An 18,126-nucleotide genomic window follows, 5' to 3' on the forward strand; every position below is an offset into this window, starting at 1 on the left:
ACAAAATGAGCTGTGATCAGTCTGATTCAGGGGAACCTCCTAATCAAGCTAATGACTGTGAAGTAGAGAAAATAAATCTGGATAATGAAATGAACCAACACACTGCAGAGAATAATCAGGAAAATGACCGAAGCTGTACAGAAAGGGTTGAAACTACCCCAGAATTTTCTGAAATGCCTGAGGTTTGATACTATAGTGGCCCTCTAGCATTTCTTCAGTACAAATCATGTAGAAATAGAATAGTTTGATCTTGATAAAGCAGTGCTTTCCTGCAGGGATATTGAACTACTTACTAACTGGTCCATAAAGCAAACCTTATACTTTCATGATAGGCATGCATGTAAGCTCACAAGTAAGCTACTGTCAATTCTAAAATTTTGATCCAGGGAGTTTACAAATAACCCCAAAGGTACAGGGAGCTAATTGATGTCCTTCATTCTTTAAGAGACTTATTATATGTCATTATTTATGCACACACAAAAAAAACCCCTTTAATGAAGCAAATACTTGATTCCTCTAATAAGCGATTAAGTAATGAATCATACGGTTAATGCCCAAACTACGTAAGTAAAAAAACCACTGATTATTGAATTATTAAAAGGTTTTACTCTTTATTAGTCACGCATAATAATGTACTGAATCACTATGATTTCAAGTGGCACTATAAAGTACACAAAGCTGTCTTTGTGTAGTTGAAATCACTGTCCTCCATGGATAAAGACTTAAGATTTTGGGAACTAACAAGAATAAATGAGAGTTACATACTACTGTTTCTGGCTTGCTCTCTGATCCATTTGACATAATTGAAATTTCTTATGATGTATGTGCAACTTAAAAAACTATCAGAGTATGCCCTTAAAATTAGATGCTGTTCCCAGGTACTGTGTCACAGCTTTCTTCATTCAGCAGCTTCTTTATCTTTTAGTCTTTGAGGTTTATTTCTACAGAATAGTTTGAGGAATAATTTTGGTTTGATGAAATTTTTACTGGTTTATACTGATTTGTAAACTTCTCTTAAAGGTTAAGCAAGTTCAAGAAATGTAAGAGGTGTTATAGCAGATTAGATTAAAACTGGTAATAATACTGTCTTGTTTCATTTCTGTGAAAAATACTAGTTCTCTATTGCTCTTAATCAGCTACAACTGATAGTTGTATTGAATTAGTACATTACCACTTAATAATAATTTTTCCCCCTCTTTTCTCAAGACATCAGGAATAGGATCAAGTGATCAGTATCCAAGAGAACAAGAAGTTTTAAAGGAAAATTTAAGATTGTCATCTGAAAACATTGAGCTAAGATTCCAATTAGAGCAGGCCAATAAAGATTTGCCAAGATTAAAGGTAACATCTTCTTACTTTAGTCCCCTTTACCCTCATACAAGTCAGGGAATTACCTAAAAAGAAATGGATATTTTTTCTGTACATACTGTAAATTTTCCATGTTTTTACAGAAGATGAGAAGGTTGAATAGCTGGTAGAAATAACGGAAAATGTCATTGAGATGGGAAATTGCTTTCTCCTTAATTTTTCAAAGTAAAACCACTGTAATTTTGCTCACCAGTTTTTCACCTCTGTTTGAGATCTAAGTTGCTTATTACTTTGTCTTTTTTTTGCTTGTAGGACCAAGTAGATGACTTAAAAGAAATGTGTGAACTTCTGAAAAAAGAAAAAGCAGAAGCTGAACGAAAGTGGGGCAGCATTAGAGGGGTGAGTATTCTAACAGGATTTTTCATCATATGTAAATGAAAAAAAAATACAAAAGAAGCGCAAAGTATTATTGAAGAGAAATTATTTGGAATCAACCAAAACCAAACCTGAATTGTTCTTGTTTATTTTATTGACAAAATGCTATAATGAATTAATGACATTAAGTTACCAGGACCGTTAGAAGGACTAGAGCTAAACTATTAAATATTTGTACTATCATGGCCTTATTTTGTCATTTGGATTCGTTACCTTCAGAAGCATATTTGTACAATAAATAGCAGTTACAGCCATAATAATGAAAATTATATTCATGTGTTTATGTAAATTATTCGATCCAGATGGAGAAAGGTTAAGTTACTGTTAGGGAAGGTTTTTGTTTGTTGTACTGTGGAAGGTGACACAGCTGAATTCTACCCTAGCTACTGTCAACTACCTTAATAGAACAATATTTCCAAAGTTAAAGGTAGAAAAGTAATCAGCAGTGTGTCTCCTGCTGCTCACTTACCAAACTATTTGTGTGACCTTCTAAAGAAAGCTAAATTAATAAAAGCTCCTAAGTGCCTTTGTATCTCTCTGTAGCTCAGTATACAAGGAGAATGAGTTCTGCTTCTGGGTACCTGGAAAAGATCAGATATTTTTCATTCTTTTACTCATGCTTTGCATGGACTGCTTGTGCACGTCTCTCGTATGCAGTGATATTCTTGGACAAGGAAATTCATTTTATACAACTGTTTCACGCAAAGGTTTCGAGAAGACAGAAAATTTGCATCTTGCTCCATTCACAGGCAGTAAGATGTGACAGTTTTTTCTTTAACTCTGCAGTGTACCAACACAAACCTCCTAATCCCTCCAATAATTTTAGAGAAGAAAAATAAGTAGATTTTACTCCTGCAATTTGGTTGCTATATACATTTATTTAGAACTCCAGGGAGTAAAATTCTCCTCATTTTCCTTATGGGGTACCTTAGGGTACCTTAGAACCAGCAGCATCTTTAAATTATGATTGCTAAGGAAATTGCTGCAAAGAGGATGAGAAAATAAATGGATTTGAAGACTCCCTAAAAGATTTTCTAATTCATTAATTAATGTAGTGAAAGAAGAAAAATAAAGAAATTAGAATATTTACCCCCACATGTATTTATTTATCATTTTGCAAGAAGAATATATGCCTTTGGAAAGGCAGATATACTTATGCTTTAATACATAATTCTTCTGTCACTTTAATTTAGCAGAAGAAGGGTTGCTAAAAAAGGGCCCTCTTTTCTTCCCTCAAGCTCCCAGCCACTTTTCCCCCATTTTTTCCCAGTGTTAGTATTTAAGCAATTGCATGGTCTGTTGGATTGGGGAATTTTTCTACAAGAAAAGCTAAATAAATTAAGTAGTTCTTCGATTTATTTTCCTAATGTTTGAGTTTAGTTCACAACTACAGCAGATATTTGAGACGTAGCTGGAGTTCTTTAGAGTAACAGAAAATGAAGGAGTTTATTTGTTGACTTGGGGGATTAATAAATCATTAGATGTTTTGGAGAGGTAAGTATGCAAGAAATTCTAGGGTTTGAGCCATATCAAAATAAAACATCTTTTTTTTCTATCAATACAAATTGCAATTGTAAAATAAGCAATAAAGTAAGATTTGGAGTATCTCAGAATGTTAAGATGAACTATTGTCTCACTTTTACTTCTTTTCTTCCCCCCTCTGTAGGCTGGTAGAAGTGGAAAGACAGTCCCAGAACTGGAAAAAACAATTGGCTTGATGAAAAAGGTTGTAGAGAGAGTCCAAAGAGAAAATGAAGAACTGAAAAAAGCTCCAGCTGTGGTTTCCAATGAGAAATTGCTTGGTCTTGAGCAGGAAAATGAGAGGCTAAAGGTACAGACTTATCTCCAGTAGCTACATTTAGGTAACAGTTTATATGCAAGTTAGTAACAAAATGGAGTAGCAAGCCTGTTAATACTGACACAAAACTGTTTTGAAAATGCCAGATATGAAATATATAGAACAGAAAGGCAAAACTTCATTTTAGCATAACATACTGCACGGTTTAAGGGACTTTGTACCTTAAGGATATATTTAACTATGTGATGAAATGTTCACTGTGCTAAGTAGTTGTAACTATGCTGTGTTTTAAAAATGGAAACCTGAAACCTACTAAACAATGTAAATGTGTTTTAACAAACTTTAATTTTTAGTCTGAAATGGAAAAAATGAAACTTGATCTGGAGGGCCAGCTGAGTGTGCGTTATGAATCTAAAACCAAAGGAATGGAAAAACTCATTGCTGAAAATGAGAGACTGCGTAAAGAACTGAAAAAGGTATGATCATTTTATTGCACCCCTCTATTTCCATTAGACACTGGTTATGGTAATTATATGGTTTTTATTTTCTTACTGGTTGATATAACACTGATATTGCCATGACAGATTTTTTTCACAATATGTGGAGAGGAGATATCCAAGGACTAGCCCAAGATCAAATTTGGAAGTTTTAGTGCTAGTAGTCTTGGATGCAGTTTTCCTCTACGTCAGCACTGACCCTATCTCACCATCATTTGAGATAATACCATGCTTCATATGAGGTTAAGTATTCTATAAAGTTTTGCTTTTATTGAACAATAGGAAGCTGACAGTGGAGAGAAGCTACGAATAGAGAAGAATAACCTGGAGATATTAAATGAGAAATTAAATGTACAGCTGGAGGAATCCATTAAGAAGCTAAATTTGGCTGAGAGCCAACTTGATGGAGCTGACAGCAGAAGCTGGAAGTCCATTGTAACAAGGTAGGAATTGAGAATGTAATAAAAGAACAGAAAAATTAAATCAGGTTTATGCTATTAAAAGAAATAAATATTGTGTGTCCCCTGTAAGGATAGCAGAGAGCAAATTTTGGTAAGAAATACTTAGTCCTGGACTCCTGGATGACTTCAGGGTGAAATACGTTGATGTTGCAAAGTTGCAAAGTACTCTTTAATAGTGGTAAATAGAAATGGAAAGTATCTACAAAATCAGAACCTCTGACAGTAAATTCATTAGGGCAGAAAATCAGCTGGACAGGAGAGTAACTTGTCTAATTTCATCTTAGGTCAGATCCCTGTTCGTGTCCAAGATTTTACTCTCTTCCTGGTCTTGCACTCCCTACAGGATCCTTCGGGGAGTCTAGTGATTCTGTGATATATTGCTGAGCCATTTCTTCATTGAGACTTCAAAAAGCCATTGTTTTTTAACCTTCCCCCGAACTATCCACTGAGGTAAAATGTCTCTGTGCAAGGCCTGATGAAAACCATAATTTGTCTAAAGAAGGAGGGCAAAATTGACAGAAGTAGCTAATGGCCATAGCAGAGAGAGGATATGAGCATGCAGTGAAGATGGTAGGCCCTTAAAAGCTGCCATATCAGCTCAGCAGTATTCATACATTCATTCTTTTTGTTCTTCACCTCTTTTGAAAAACATTTCTACTTGGTTTTATTTAGTTGAGAGAGATACATAGTTGTGTGTAGATACAAAATACATGGTCATGTTAATTGTTCTTGCCTATTTCAACTCATGTGAATAAAGCCTTCTATTTGCATTTACTTTAACATGCATTCAAAGTAAGTTAGTAACATAACAACCTTACTAACCTAGAGGAGCTGCTTGGGGAACTTTAACATGCAATCCACCTCACCAGCACACCTACCAATGCATATACACAACAGTGGTAACAGAAAGTGTTTCATAGGGCAGACAAAGGGTGTCATCCCAGTGACCCTTCAGAAGACTCTTTGGCAGGTAGCAAGGTGTGGGACACTGTATGGGACACTGTACTGCTCTCTGGAAATCCAGATGGATTCAGATGGAAGATTGGGCTACATGACTGTCCAACATTTCAGATTCTATGGAAACATTTTTGTAACCTTGTAAAGCTCAAAGCAAAATGGAATCTTCCTCAGACTGCTCTTCCTCCAGGGTAAACAATTTACTGCAGCTAGTTTTGGCCTTGGAGTTGTCATCTTCTGCATCTGTATTAGCCCTTTTCTCAGTACATTATTTTCCATGAATTACTAAATCGTCAGAAAAATACTTTCAAAAATACTTAACTGAAGTAAGATCCCACTAGTGTACATACTGCATCAGTAACATGGATCCTTTTAGTATCAGGTGTTTGGGGTTTATGTGCAATTGGGGTTTATGTGCAATAAAAAGATTCCTCTCCTCTTTTAATAAAGCATAGAAACAAAAAGAGAACCACAGAAGTGTAGCATCTAGAAAAGCCTTTAATGTGAAAGATGTGTTTCTCATTATGCTTCTTTCAGCAAACTGTATTTATAAGGCCAGTGGTTATTTCAAGGCCAATGCTCCAAACACATTTTAGAGTGTATTTTACAGCATTTATTCTCCTAAAAATACTTTAATCTTTGTTTCTGCATAAGTATTAACTTCTACTGTTATTTTTCTCCAAATAAAAATACTGCCAGAATGCAGGAAACTAAGTTGAAGGAAATGGAAACAGATATTGCTAAAAAAACCCAAAGCATTGCTAACCTTAAACGGCTGCTTCAGGAAGCAAAAGAACGTGAACACAATGCTGATAAAAATTTACAAGATCTAAAAGAACAAGTGAGTAAAATTTGGCTAGATAACTCTGAAAATAGAATGCCTAATTTGTCTTTGTAATGTCTGTAGTGGCAGAAAACTTGTTTTTTCTCTTTCTTTTACAGGATTTTTTCAGTCATAGTTGCTATATTTACATATTTTAGCCAATTAATGAGGTTCACCACATATTATCCATATATATTCTTGATTTGCAGTCTGAGGACAACTATTATTTTTCTGCTATTATTCTGTAGAGTTGTTTATTATAGTTTCAGTGATCACATGAAAGACTGTAGATAGATGTGTCAAAAGGTCTTAAAATCTTTCCAGCTTGTTCTACAGTGAGGTTGCTGCAAAGACTTCCCTATTCTCTCCAGTTAGGTTTTTTTTTGCTGGGGGGCAGGACACTATTGAGTTCTCTACCCTAAACAGGATCCTCATTCCTTTTTCCAGTCTGGCCTCTTACATGCAGCCTCCAGTAGTCTTACAAGTACTATTGTACATGTGGAAGAGCTGATGAATTTTAAACTCTGGTACCTTTGAAAAGATGTATCACCTTTTAAATTCTGAGGTGCAGTCCTAGAATTGCCCCTACATCAGTTTCCATCTTCTCATTTATTTATGTGAGATGCAGATGATTTTCTTCCCCAGACACCTTGTACTGGCCTTTCTCAGTGTAAGGTATCAAATACAAAAGTTCCAATTTGGGAAGTCATATATATATTATGTAGGAAAGTAGATGTGTTCAATAAACAGAACGTGGAATTGATTCCTGTAAAACAATTACTTTGTTTGTTTTTCCTTGGTTTTCCTTTTCTAACATCAGTATTATTAACATGAAGTATATACCAACAGCAAATTTAACACAGTGATAGAAGTCTTTCATTTTATGATATTACTCTGGTAGCAACACACTCTTCTGTTTCTTTTATGTCTCAAGTACTTATGAAGGGAGGAGATCAAAGTTAACATTTTAAAAAACAGAGCCTGATTGTGTAAAAAAAAAACAACCCAAATCCTTGCCATGTTAGGTAGGAACAGAAGAAAAACATATCATTGCCAGTAATGTCATGCAAGTTCATGAACTGTCACTGCATTCATTAACTGTATATTAATGTATATATACTATATATAACATATTTAAACCACTATTGTGCTCCTGCATCTTCACCAGGCATCTCTTTCAGAGGCTCCCTCCCTCTCTGGTCAGGGACTTCTTTGAACTTCACGTGCAGGTCACCCCTAGTCACTGTACCCTCATTGGGGCCATCATTGCCAAATCACACCGTTTTCCCACGATCTTTCAAAGTGACCTGGGACACCCAGGTATGCAAATGAGCACAGCAGTAAGATTTTTCAAGCATTTAAATGATTTAGGCATATCAGTTCCTTACGCATATGTATACAGTATGTTGGTGTAGCTGTATTTCTTCACCCTTCATGAAATACGTAACAATGATCTTTACAAACTCTGGAAACGCTGTCAAGCATTAGCTTGGTGTGTGGAAATTGCACGTGACCAATTTTTCTTTTCTGATAGCTTTTAATGTTTGGTTACATCCTTAGTATTATTTTCATTCTTTTTTTAATCTTGTATGCAAGAGAACTCTATCTGAACTGCATTGCCATGGATACTGTTTTCAAGAATAAAACTTGCTTAATTTGTTTTTTAAGATTGAGCATCTCAAACATCTTCCTGAAGGTGCAGGGACAGAGCAAAACATCATGGAGGAGCTTCAGCTTTTAAGGTAATGTACTTGTAAAGTAACTAAATATTTCAGCCAATATACATGAAATAAGAAGATCAGAAAATGGCCACTGCAATTTTTAGTTAAATATTTAATATTTAAAAATATTTTAATAGTTTAAAATTTCCTATTTTTTTTATAATCTAGATTAACTAATAATCGACTAGAGAAAGAAAAAGCAGAACTCATGCACCAGATGGAAGATTATAAGCATGAAAGACACAGCTCTACAAGTGAAGATCCTGCAGCTGGTAATAATTTTCAGTACCTAACAATAAAGCTCTTCTTGTATTTAGGGTCTAAAACTACATTTACTTAATATGTGTGTGCAAAGTGATAATAAATCCACAGAATTACATGAAGCAGATTAATGCTGAAGTAGTGTAAACTGAAGCAGATTAAGGTCTTGGATTTCTGAGTACATGTACAAGCTTTTTGAAAAGAATTTTCAGTAAAAATCTCCATAATCAATTACTTTGAGCAAGAGGCTGTAAACTTTGTATGCTTTTCCCGTCACAGGAAGGTGTGTAGTTCTTCTCCCCCCTTGCTTTATTAACCTCAAAAGATGGTAAGATGTCAGTCATTCATTGAAACCCTTTCCTACACCATTTGCTTTGGGTTCCAAGATGCTAGAGAACGAGTGTTTATTTCCAGTTACCAGCTCTGTGAAGGATTTAAGACCTTTAAGGCATCAGTCCCATGGCAAAAGCAGAGCACTATAGAGCAGCACACTGCCATATGACTGGAGGAAAAACCCTCAAATTCATCCTACTGAAATTATGAATACATGCAACAAGATCCTTATGGTAATTCCAAACTTCCTGCATTTAATTCAGAGGAAGTGTAGATGTTGTGTTTCTCAAAGATGTGCTAACAGACTGGCCACTGGGCTGCTGCATTCAATCACAGAACTAGACACCACTGCCTAATTTGTGTAAGAACTAAGAAAAAGCCCAGGTGACTTCAGTGTTTGGTGATCCCAATTGGTTTTATTAACTGTTTCAGCTTACAGGAGATGCTGAGTTATTGAAAGATTATTTGTGCCATGGCTTTTCACTATCTTCATAAAGAATCATTATTTTTGCAGGACATAATGAATCTGTAGAGGAGGATAAAATTGAAAGACTAATGACAGAAATGGCTGACCTCCAGTCACATCTAGAAGTTTCAGAGCTCGAAAAACAGCAATTAAAGGTGAGCTGCAAGGATCATCCTAGGCAAGATAATAAGCAAAATTATGGTTAGCTAGAAAGAGCTGTTTAATAGCTGAATTAATATTTAATGACACAGTCAATTTCTAAACAAGGTCTCCAAAGCGTGTTTTGTGTTTTTAGGTGCTGTTTACGGGTAGAGTTTTTTGCTTGTAGACAAGATCCTAATTCTCTTATCATATAATCCCTTAAGAAAAAGGTAAAAAAAGATGTTGTGTGGTATTGACAAAGTTCTGGATAAAGGTGGTACTCCTTCATTCTTTTCAATAGGAAGAGACAAAACAGCTGAGAAGTGAACTAGAAACCTACAGTCCTTCCTTTTTTGAAGAACTTGAGGATCTAAAATACAACTACAAAGAAGAAGTTAAAAAAAACATTATCTTAGAAGAGAGATTGAAGCAGCTGTATGAAGAGTTTGGCATTCAGGATAGGCAACATTCTGTTGATTAGGGTAGCGTTCAGTAGCCTCATCATTGATACAAAAAAGAAAATGGTGTTTATCTTGGAATTATACAAGTCTCTTAAAGTTATGTTAGTTTGCACACACCTAAGAGTGCAGAATTGGATTATTCAACAGTTCATGGTCAGTATTTGTACACAACAGTCAAAATAGAAGCGAGTTTTACCTCTCCCAGCATCTGTGCAATAATATATTTTAATTCAGAACAGTTAATTTAGTGCCAGGTGAAACTAAAACCTTGGGCTTCTTTTATAAGTTAATAAGCCTTTAAACTGTCAGCATATTAAGTACACTAAGTCCCAGATCAGTAAGAATATGTCTTGTGCAACCGTAATGTTTAACTCTGAACTCAGGGTCAGTGTGCTGGATGTCTGTTCTTGCATCCCTGGTTATTTTTACCTCAATGTTTAAAAATTCAAGAACAAAGAACTGAAAATGAAGCTATAGTATTTCAGCCAAACCACTGGTATTTTTGTACATAATTGATTTTTCATTTTTTTGTTTATTTTCTATTGCTGGATGTATACTTTTATAGCAGAGATGAAATAAAGGCAACTCAAATGATCTTTCGGTCTCACCTTTATTATTTATATACCTTATCTTACTTAATATGCCCTTGATGAAGTTTCCTAATTGAGACACAGTTGTAAATGGGAATTACTAAGCCAAGTCATGTCTCTCTCCACTTACTAAGCTCTCCAAAATAAAACTACTGTATTTTCTACTATTTACTCTTTTTGTCCCAAAGTAGTGCAAGTGCAAGTAGGATACAGATAAACTGGGCTTTTAAATAATAGCATAATGCTGTAGATGTACACTTAATGACATCCCTGTAAGAAACTGTTACAACTTTAAAAAAACTGTCAAATTTTAAGACTAATTCTGGTCCCCCCTGAAATATGTCCTTTTACTGTTAAGAAACTTGATGCTAAGTCTCAAACCTACATACAATAGAGTCATAATAATTACATTTGCAGAAGCACAACCTATGTAACTTTTCTAGTTGACTGCATTCATTAGTAAAGCTTTTAGGTCCAGACAGTGGTAGAAAACATACTTCCTATGCTTAATGCTAACAGTTTCTGGGAATGGGTTCAAAAGTTAAGGGTTTTTCATAAAATAAACATGCTGGAAGCAAGATCTCTGTTATTTAAAGTTAGTCATTTAGGATAAACTTAAAATGATACAGTAATACCTGGGCTGTTGCCTAAGCTAGAAGAGTATTCATGAAGAATTCTGTGGTAGACACAAGTAAGAGGAATGCAGGACATACAACAGTTAACTTAAACAAAAAAAAATCATTTCAAGCATCAAACTTGATATCTTTGAGTCTGTCAAATCTTTGTCCATCCAACACTGAAAAATGGTGAAACAAACTCTTTGGTTCAAAGTCAAAGTCATATTTAGTTCTATTGAAAGAAATTACAACAGGCTGAGAGTTCAGGTACGTCTCTGCAAGTGGCCAAGGTAAACCGAGATGATGGCGATGGAGCTAAAAGGAAAGGAAAGGAGATCAGTTCAGCCATTTTGATAGAGTAGTGCAACAATTCCCAGCTTGGGAAGCGTGTGGGTGTTTATGGATTCCAGGATCCTCCCCATCAGGGCACTTGAAACTATTAATAAGTTATCTCTATAACGTGAACAAAGCACAAACAGCAAACCAGAACCAAGGTGCCCTCCACAGTTTCAGAAATAATACAAACTTGCTAATTAATCAAAAATCCCATTCTTATTAACAATACTTTTTCTATTAGTCAACATTACAAGAAGTTCATTTTTACATACAAGAATTAAGCTTTAAAACTAATGATTCCTATACAGAGAGGCAAGAAAATATGTTCTCAATTACTTTACTGGCATGCTGGGAATGAAAAAGTTCAATATGTTATGTTGTCCTTGTAGTGATGCAGTGGCTTTACTAATTCTACTGTCATCTCATTTGTTGGAGAACATTTACTATTAAAGAATATGGAAAAAAAGACAAAAAATTAACACAGTATTTCACCTTTTATGAATTATTACTGCTTTCCACAAGTCCATTCACATACTTACCTTGATTAAACACCCATCATGGCAGTGCCACACAATTCCTTCAACTTTACCCTCTGTGCAGCTTTCAAACCAAGACAGGATGTCATTTTGCTTCAGAGCAGGTGGATTCTTTATTTCAAATGCCCCATGGGGGACCAGAAGATGTACAGGGTGCTTCTTGCTTCCTAATCCTACATTTAAAGAAACAAATATCTTCCTAGTTACTGTGTTTCCTCACTTCTGTTATTGCAGACATCTTAAAAGCACTCTGTAAAGGTAAGCTTCTATTATACTACAACCTTGTCCTGTCTTTAACAGAACAGTTAATTTAAGTACCAAATGCAGCTGTCTCTCCTCACATTTTAATTTATATTTATTAAAACTTCCTCCTCCTTTGTATAAAATAAACATGACACAAAGATTTATACAGTTGTCTGTTTTTTTCCTTGTGGTCACTTCCTCAGTCACCATAAAGCTATCAGATAAATCCTTCAGATCACAATCAATGGCACAAACACCTTAGTTGCTAAGTCTGGCATATCTTCTCATGAATACTTAGAACTGGGCTGTTAACAACTGCACTGCCTTTTCATGTTAACATAAATCTTAATTTAAGAACACAGCTCTTAGAACTTTTTGCTGCAATTCTTGTACAAACTGAGGAAATGCTCAAGACCGGGTAGGACTGTTTTTCCTATCCATCCTTGCAAGTTATCCTAACAACAAAGCACAGAAGTTAGAACTCACATGTGCTCATACGTAATCAGTTTCTCGTTATAAGGCCTTTAAAGGAAGAAGCCACAACTGAAATTTAGCCTAAATTACATTTCCTTAAAAAAATTCCTATTTTGTAATTAAAAAATTCTAACTTGTGACTAACTTTAGGGGTTCCAAAAAATGGTTGAATACAGTTTTCTACTTCAGTTCATCAAAAGAATATGTAAAAAAAGTGAAGGTTCCAAGAAACAAACTTAATTTTTACTAGCATTTTAATAGTAATATTTAGAACAGTTTTTCCAGTCAAAATATTTTTTGAAAGACCAAAGCAATGCATTTTTATAGTAACAGGTTTCATGGACATAACTAGTCCCATGACAACTCAGCTTTCTAAGGTGAGTATTTCTGGATGAGAGTTCCTTCAGCCAGCCCTTTTTCTCCTTTCTAAGAAGGCTGCTACTGGAAAACTCATTTAAAAAACTTACACAAAGAAAATGCACTGATTTCACTTAAAAATACCACTAAAGCAAAAAAGTATTGAAGAACAGACCATACAAACTTACCATATGGATTTGCATTGATATTAGTCCCAATAAGCTCCAATGTTTGTTCTAAAATTTCTGATAATGGCACGGGACTGATTTCCAGAAGCCCTGGGTCAGCATGGTGTTTCAATACCAGTGCTATTCCAGCCTCATAATTTACAACAGATGAGTGCCAGCAATACTGCTTACTGTTCTTCTCCACGGGCACCCAACCTGTCAGGAAACACTACTTTTTACCAAAATAAATACCTGAAGTTATTAAATGCATACTAGAAGCTGCTACGTGCATTTAAAAAACCCTACCGTTAACCCTACCGTTAACTACAAACAGAAACAGTAAAAAGAAAAAATGTTGTGTCTCAGAAGAATGCAAATGTGACAATTATGCCTTCAGCTGAAGGCCTGTAAGTTTGTACAGCAGACTGAAATTATTTCCACCTGTCAGAAGAACAAAGCCTTTCTGGATAATGAATGAATGACATTCCTTTTTTTTTTTTGTTCTCAATATGTTAACTACTATTTTAAATTCTGGAACTAATTGTAATTCACTTCAGAAATTCACACACGCCTTTCCCCAGTTTTACCTGTGCTGCATCATAGGTACCTGGCATATGTCCATTTTCATCAGGCAAAGGATTGCCATTAGAGAACTCTATGTCCCTTGCTGGAATCCAGGTATCTGGAACAGGCTTGAAATCCTCTTCAATATTCCAAATAAATTCTAGACATATAAATGCAACAGTTCATTTTTGGCAAACCATTAACCAAGTTTGCTTTAGTCGTCTTTCAATGCAATTATCAAAAAAGCATTGATCTAAACCTTGTTTTACAGACACTAGTCCCAGTTACTTTGTACAAACACCAACATCTGTCACACTCAAATTGTCTACAATTAGGATAGTTTAAAGACGCATTTAGCCTTTAAGAAATGTAAAGGTTCAAAAATTACCATTAAAAAATTAGCTACTTATTCCAATTTAAAGCCCTTCAATGTAAACGGTGATGTTAAAAAAACTGGAGCAGGATCACTGATATTTCTAATGTTAGCCTAGTTGTTTTTCTAAGCGGGTCACTTACACTGCCAGAAAGAAGGAAAGAAATCTTCACTAACCTTTGCAATCTTCCAATGAATACAAGAATCGTTTAAACCTTTTTTCACCTTGTTTGGTGGGTTTTCGATCCAACCTGGCCCACAGGTAGGGTTGTCCTAGGAGTTTCCAAAGATAAAACAAGCATTTTACTGATGTGACCATACCCTGCAGAGTACTGAAACCCACTACATAACTGGCACGATAGGAATTCCCATTTGCCACTAGAGATATTTTGTAAGCAAAGTGTTGGGGATTAGATTTGGTTTTTTTTCTTCTCACAGAATTTTTTCCCATAAGTTTCCAAGAAGCCTTGATGACTACTTAGTCAGAACAAAAGGAGTACTTGAGGGATATAGCAGCACGAGGCTACACCTATTGTTTATGAGTCCCTGGGAGTGTCCCTCAGAGGGGAGAGATGATGAGCTCTGGGAAAGGCAAAAAGACAGATCTGGGGAAGGGGGAGGCACTCTTGCTCTCAGCGCCGAGGAGGACGGTCAGGCTGCCCTCTGCCTCTGTCTTGTCCTGGGAAATCTACAGTCATCTGCTCCTGTACCCGGGAATCCTGAACTCGCTTTCTCCAGCCTCCCCCCACCGCTGCTGCTTCCTCGGAGCCTTGAGGTTCCCCTGCTGCTCTGTAGCCCTGCACTGCCCAGCCCTGCCGGGACACCCCTGCTGCTCCAGCTGCCAATGCAGAGCTCCTCATCTCATCCACCGGCCCGGGACTTTCCTCCCTTCCAGTTCGGTCTCTCGGAGCCCTGCAGGGGCACCCAGATCAAACTGCTCTGGGCTTTTGTAAAAGAAAGCCCTCAAGGTTCTTGGTTCTGTTTATTATTGATGCTGTAGTTGTTGTTTGTTTGTTGATTTGTCATATATACTAGTAAAGAACTGTTATTCCTATCCCCATACCCCTGTCTGAAAGCTCCTTTAATTTTTTTAATTGGAATAATTTGGAGGGAGGGGATTTGAATTCTCCATCTCTAGGGAAGTCCTGCCCCTTCCTAGCAGATATCTGTCTTTCAAACCAAGACACAAAGTCACCCACTATTTAAATTCGAAGTACACTACATGAATTTCCAATCTATTTTAGATTCTATGTACAGTCCTGCCTAGTGTAATACAGTTTCCTTACAACTGCAGGTGAAGGCACGAGCCCCAGTGAGTCAATGAACCAATCTTCTCATTTCCTCCCTACCTCTGTACTTCTATAAACCTTCCCCAAGAAAATGAGACACTATTATACATGACCCAGTCTGCAAGGAAAACTTAATAAAAACCGGAACAGTTCCTGGATGTTCATATTCACTTAAATAGTATTTCATGTATTTTAGAGAGTAGATGCCAGAACAACTTTAGAAACACCTTCTAAGTCTATGGTGACTATTACTTTGTGGTGAAGATTCTTATTGATACTTTAATTCACAACAGCTGTATATAAATCATACAACAAAAGTGAAAACTAAGCAAAATGAGTTCTAGTCATCATGATAAATCTGCAAATGCATCTTCCTTATTACCTTTATACGTTGTTACATAACAGCAGGTTCCATCCACCTTTTCAGTAGGAACTGCACTGTGCACATCTGCCTCTAATGCCTTTCCAGTTATCGTGTCAGTTGCCAGAACTTTAAACGGCTGAAAAGAAGACAAGAGGCTACGTTACTGCCTTGCACTCATACAGATTCTTGCTCCTTACAGCTGGCCTCCATAAATCCACCTCCTGAAATGTTACACGTTATAGAGCTGATTTCTAATAGTTTCTTCAAAACTTGATAGTTTGCAAAGTACTCTAAGGCAGAAGAACCAGACCAATCTGTTTGAAAAGTCTCTCTGTCTTTCCCATTCTTGATGATTATTCAGAGATGACTTTGCTTTCCACAATAAACTAGAAGGGTTCCACAGTCCAACACTGCAGCATTTTGAGATCCACCTTCCTGCATTAGGGTGGCAATAGAATAGAAGTAACTCACAACTAGCTTTCCCCAGCTTTCAGTTTGGAGATGAAAATCAATAGCACCATGTTATTAGTGCAATACACAGAGCAGGTGTGCTTCTGCAAGGTGGCAAAAGGATCTTGATATTAAACACTTAGTATCAGCAATGTCAGCTGAACACTTTTATGTTTCAAAATAGCAAAGAAATACATCATCTGTGGATCTTAAACAGCCAACTAGTACAAATCTCTAGGACTTCTGTACAGCTTCTTTACCAGTTTCACTGCAAACACATAATGAGTTGTGTTTGGATTCAAATCTTTTTCTCTATAATCATCATACCTCCCTCTTCTCTCTTCAGTCAACTCTGACTTTTAATCTGGACTCTTTCTGCTAGCAAAACGCAAAGCAAGTCTTTGTCTTGCAGGAGTCTTGAAACAGAATGTGGAATTCATAAAATGAGAACCTATGTTACATGACATGACTGTTTCATATTATAGTTATAAGATATGTAACGATAACAAATAGCATATATGAAGATTACAGTGAAAATTTCAGGGTAGTGAGAAAACATTCCCATTGGTTTTACCACCACTACCACCCCTTTTCTTCCCTACCAGTCGTAACAATGTTTTACCCTTGCTTGAACTTAAAAAACCAAAACAAAAACCAAATCAAAAATACAAAACAAAACAAAACAAAACAAAACAAAACAAAAAAAAAAAAAAAAAAAAAAAACAAAAAACCCAAACCAAAACCACCCAAACAAAATTAGCATGTGCCCATTCCAGATCTAATACCCTGTTAGGTTTTTCTGTGTGAAGAATCACCAGAGTAGAGAGGTACATGATTACATTACCATGATTGAGATGGTTTAACTCTGAGTTGAACAATTATGTTACTGTCGTTTTGGCAACCATTTCAGCTCTTTTACCCAGAAGCCAATCACCAATGGGAGAAGGTCATGCAGAGAGCTGCATTCAAGTTCACTGTGCAGCTGCTACTAAAATCAGGGAACACAAGCTGGAGGTCTGCAGCTGGACAAGTGAGTGCCACCTCAATCTGTCCACATCTCACGGCCTCATTTTTTTTCTGTCATAAAACTGATATTCCAAAAAGAAAACAACAACAAGGAGGGAAACAAAACAAGAAAACAACACACACACACACACACACACCCCCAAAATAAAAAAAAATCAAAGGGATAGAGGCTCATTTTTCTTCCTACGAGGCTGACAGACGGGAATGACAGAATGGTTTCACACAGGCTCCCCGTGCGGTCATGTTGGAGTGGCCTTCACTTAGAAAAAACAAACATAGCATCAGGGTGAACACATGTATGCACTTGCCAGGAAAAGCGTGGGGCTGAGTTGACACGGCACTCAGACGGCCCTTCTTCCCTGCATTTCAGCGGGAGAACCCCATACAAACCTCCCCGTGAGGTTCCCTTAAATCTAAAGCCGACCTTCTCGCCACTCGGCTGCGGCCGGGGACTCGGACACAGTCCGTGCTGTACCAAGCCGCGGACCCAGCGATTTCCCCTGGGCTCGGCCACGGGCCCAGCCCCACCTGCCTGCCCCCGCCCTCCCGTCCTCCCGTTTCGGTGCTGCCCCAGCCACCTGTCGCTCCCGCTTGGCCGAGGGCTCGTCCTTCACCTCGGTGACGAACAGACACGGCACCTTGCGCTGCACCGCGCCCCGCCGCCTCATGGCCCCGGCCGCCCGCGCCCCCGCCGCCGCCGCGCCTGCGCCGCCAGCCCGCGCTGCGCCATGGGAAATGGAGTCCGCCGCCGCTGCCGCGGCGCCTGCGCCGCCAGCCCGCGCTGCGCCATGGGAAATGGAGTCCGCCGCCGCTGCCGCGGCGCCTGCGCCGCCAGCCCGCGCTGCGCCATGGGAAATGGAGTCCGCCGCCGCTGCTGGTGCGCGGGGCGGGGCGGGGCTGCCTCTGCCCAACAGCGGGCCCAGCGGCGCCATGGCTGCACTCTGCCCGGCCGGCCCTACCGGGGTCACCTGCGCTCTCCCCAGCGCCGGCTCCGGCGAGAGTAGACTCCTATAGACTCCTGGGTCTATAGGTCCTGTCAGGAACCTGCTCCAGCGCAGGTCTCATGGGCTCGCAGCCT

At 37.8% G+C, this 18,126-nt stretch overlaps 2 protein-coding genes across 5 annotated transcripts in view; one reads left to right on the top strand and one right to left on the bottom strand.

Moving 5' to 3' along the window:
• Positions 1-10,256, top strand: part of CEP290 (centrosomal protein 290) — a 53,084-nt gene extending 42,828 nt beyond the window's left edge. For all 3 annotated transcript variants that reach the window (XM_063396368.1, XM_063396366.1, XM_063396367.1), the window contains exons 45-54: positions 1,207-1,341; positions 1,621-1,707; positions 3,410-3,574; positions 3,895-4,017; positions 4,321-4,481; positions 6,156-6,297; positions 7,948-8,021; positions 8,169-8,272; positions 9,109-9,215; positions 9,503-10,256. In XM_063396368.1, the coding sequence (XP_063252438.1) occupies positions 1,207-1,341; positions 1,621-1,707; positions 3,410-3,574; positions 3,895-4,017; positions 4,321-4,481; positions 6,156-6,297; positions 7,948-8,021; positions 8,169-8,272; positions 9,109-9,215; positions 9,503-9,682 (1,278 nt within the window). In that variant the 3' untranslated portion in view covers positions 9,683-10,256. The remainder of the gene's footprint in view (positions 1-1,206; positions 1,342-1,620; positions 1,708-3,409; positions 3,575-3,894; positions 4,018-4,320; positions 4,482-6,155; positions 6,298-7,947; positions 8,022-8,168; positions 8,273-9,108; positions 9,216-9,502) is intronic.
• On the bottom strand, positions 10,254-17,787 carry RLIG1 (RNA 5'-phosphate and 3'-OH ligase 1). 2 transcript variants are annotated; one of them, XR_010080249.1, is made up of 8 exons: positions 17,627-17,787; positions 15,591-15,708; positions 14,097-14,192; positions 13,590-13,706; positions 13,004-13,198; positions 11,745-11,914; positions 11,542-11,648; positions 11,049-11,184 (listed from the first exon to the last, which is right to left on the bottom strand). XR_010080249.1 is itself a non-coding variant. In XM_063396373.1 (7 exons), exons 1-7 carry the CDS (start codon positions 17,714-17,716, stop codon positions 10,996-10,998), a joined length of 975 nt encoding a protein of 324 aa, XP_063252443.1. In that variant the 5' UTR covers positions 17,717-17,787; the 3' UTR covers positions 10,254-10,995. The 2 variants fall into 2 exon arrangements, 1 of the variants encoding a protein (XP_063252443.1); XM_063396373.1 differs by lacking the exon at positions 11,542-11,648 and having other exon boundaries at positions 10,254-11,184.
• Positions 17,788-18,126: the final 339 nt, after the last annotated feature.

The sequence above is a fragment of the Prinia subflava genome, chromosome 4 (genome assembly GCF_021018805.1).
Source record: "Prinia subflava isolate CZ2003 ecotype Zambia chromosome 4, Cam_Psub_1.2, whole genome shotgun sequence".
Classification (NCBI taxonomy): domain Eukaryota; kingdom Metazoa; phylum Chordata; class Aves; order Passeriformes; family Cisticolidae; genus Prinia; species Prinia subflava.

Coding starts and splice junctions, on each gene's coding strand:
- RLIG1 (XM_063396373.1), bottom strand. CDS start 17,716: ATGAGGCGGCGGGGCGCGGTGCAGCGCAAGGTGCCGTGTCTGTTCGTC. Junction 14,193..15,590: donor TTATGTAACAACGTATAAAG/GTAATAAGGAAG, acceptor GGAAACTCCTAG/GACAACCCTACCTGTGGGCC. Junction 13,707..14,096: donor TTCATTGGAAGATTGCAAAG/GTTAGTGAAGAT, acceptor TTATATGTCTAG/AATTTATTTGGAATATTGAA.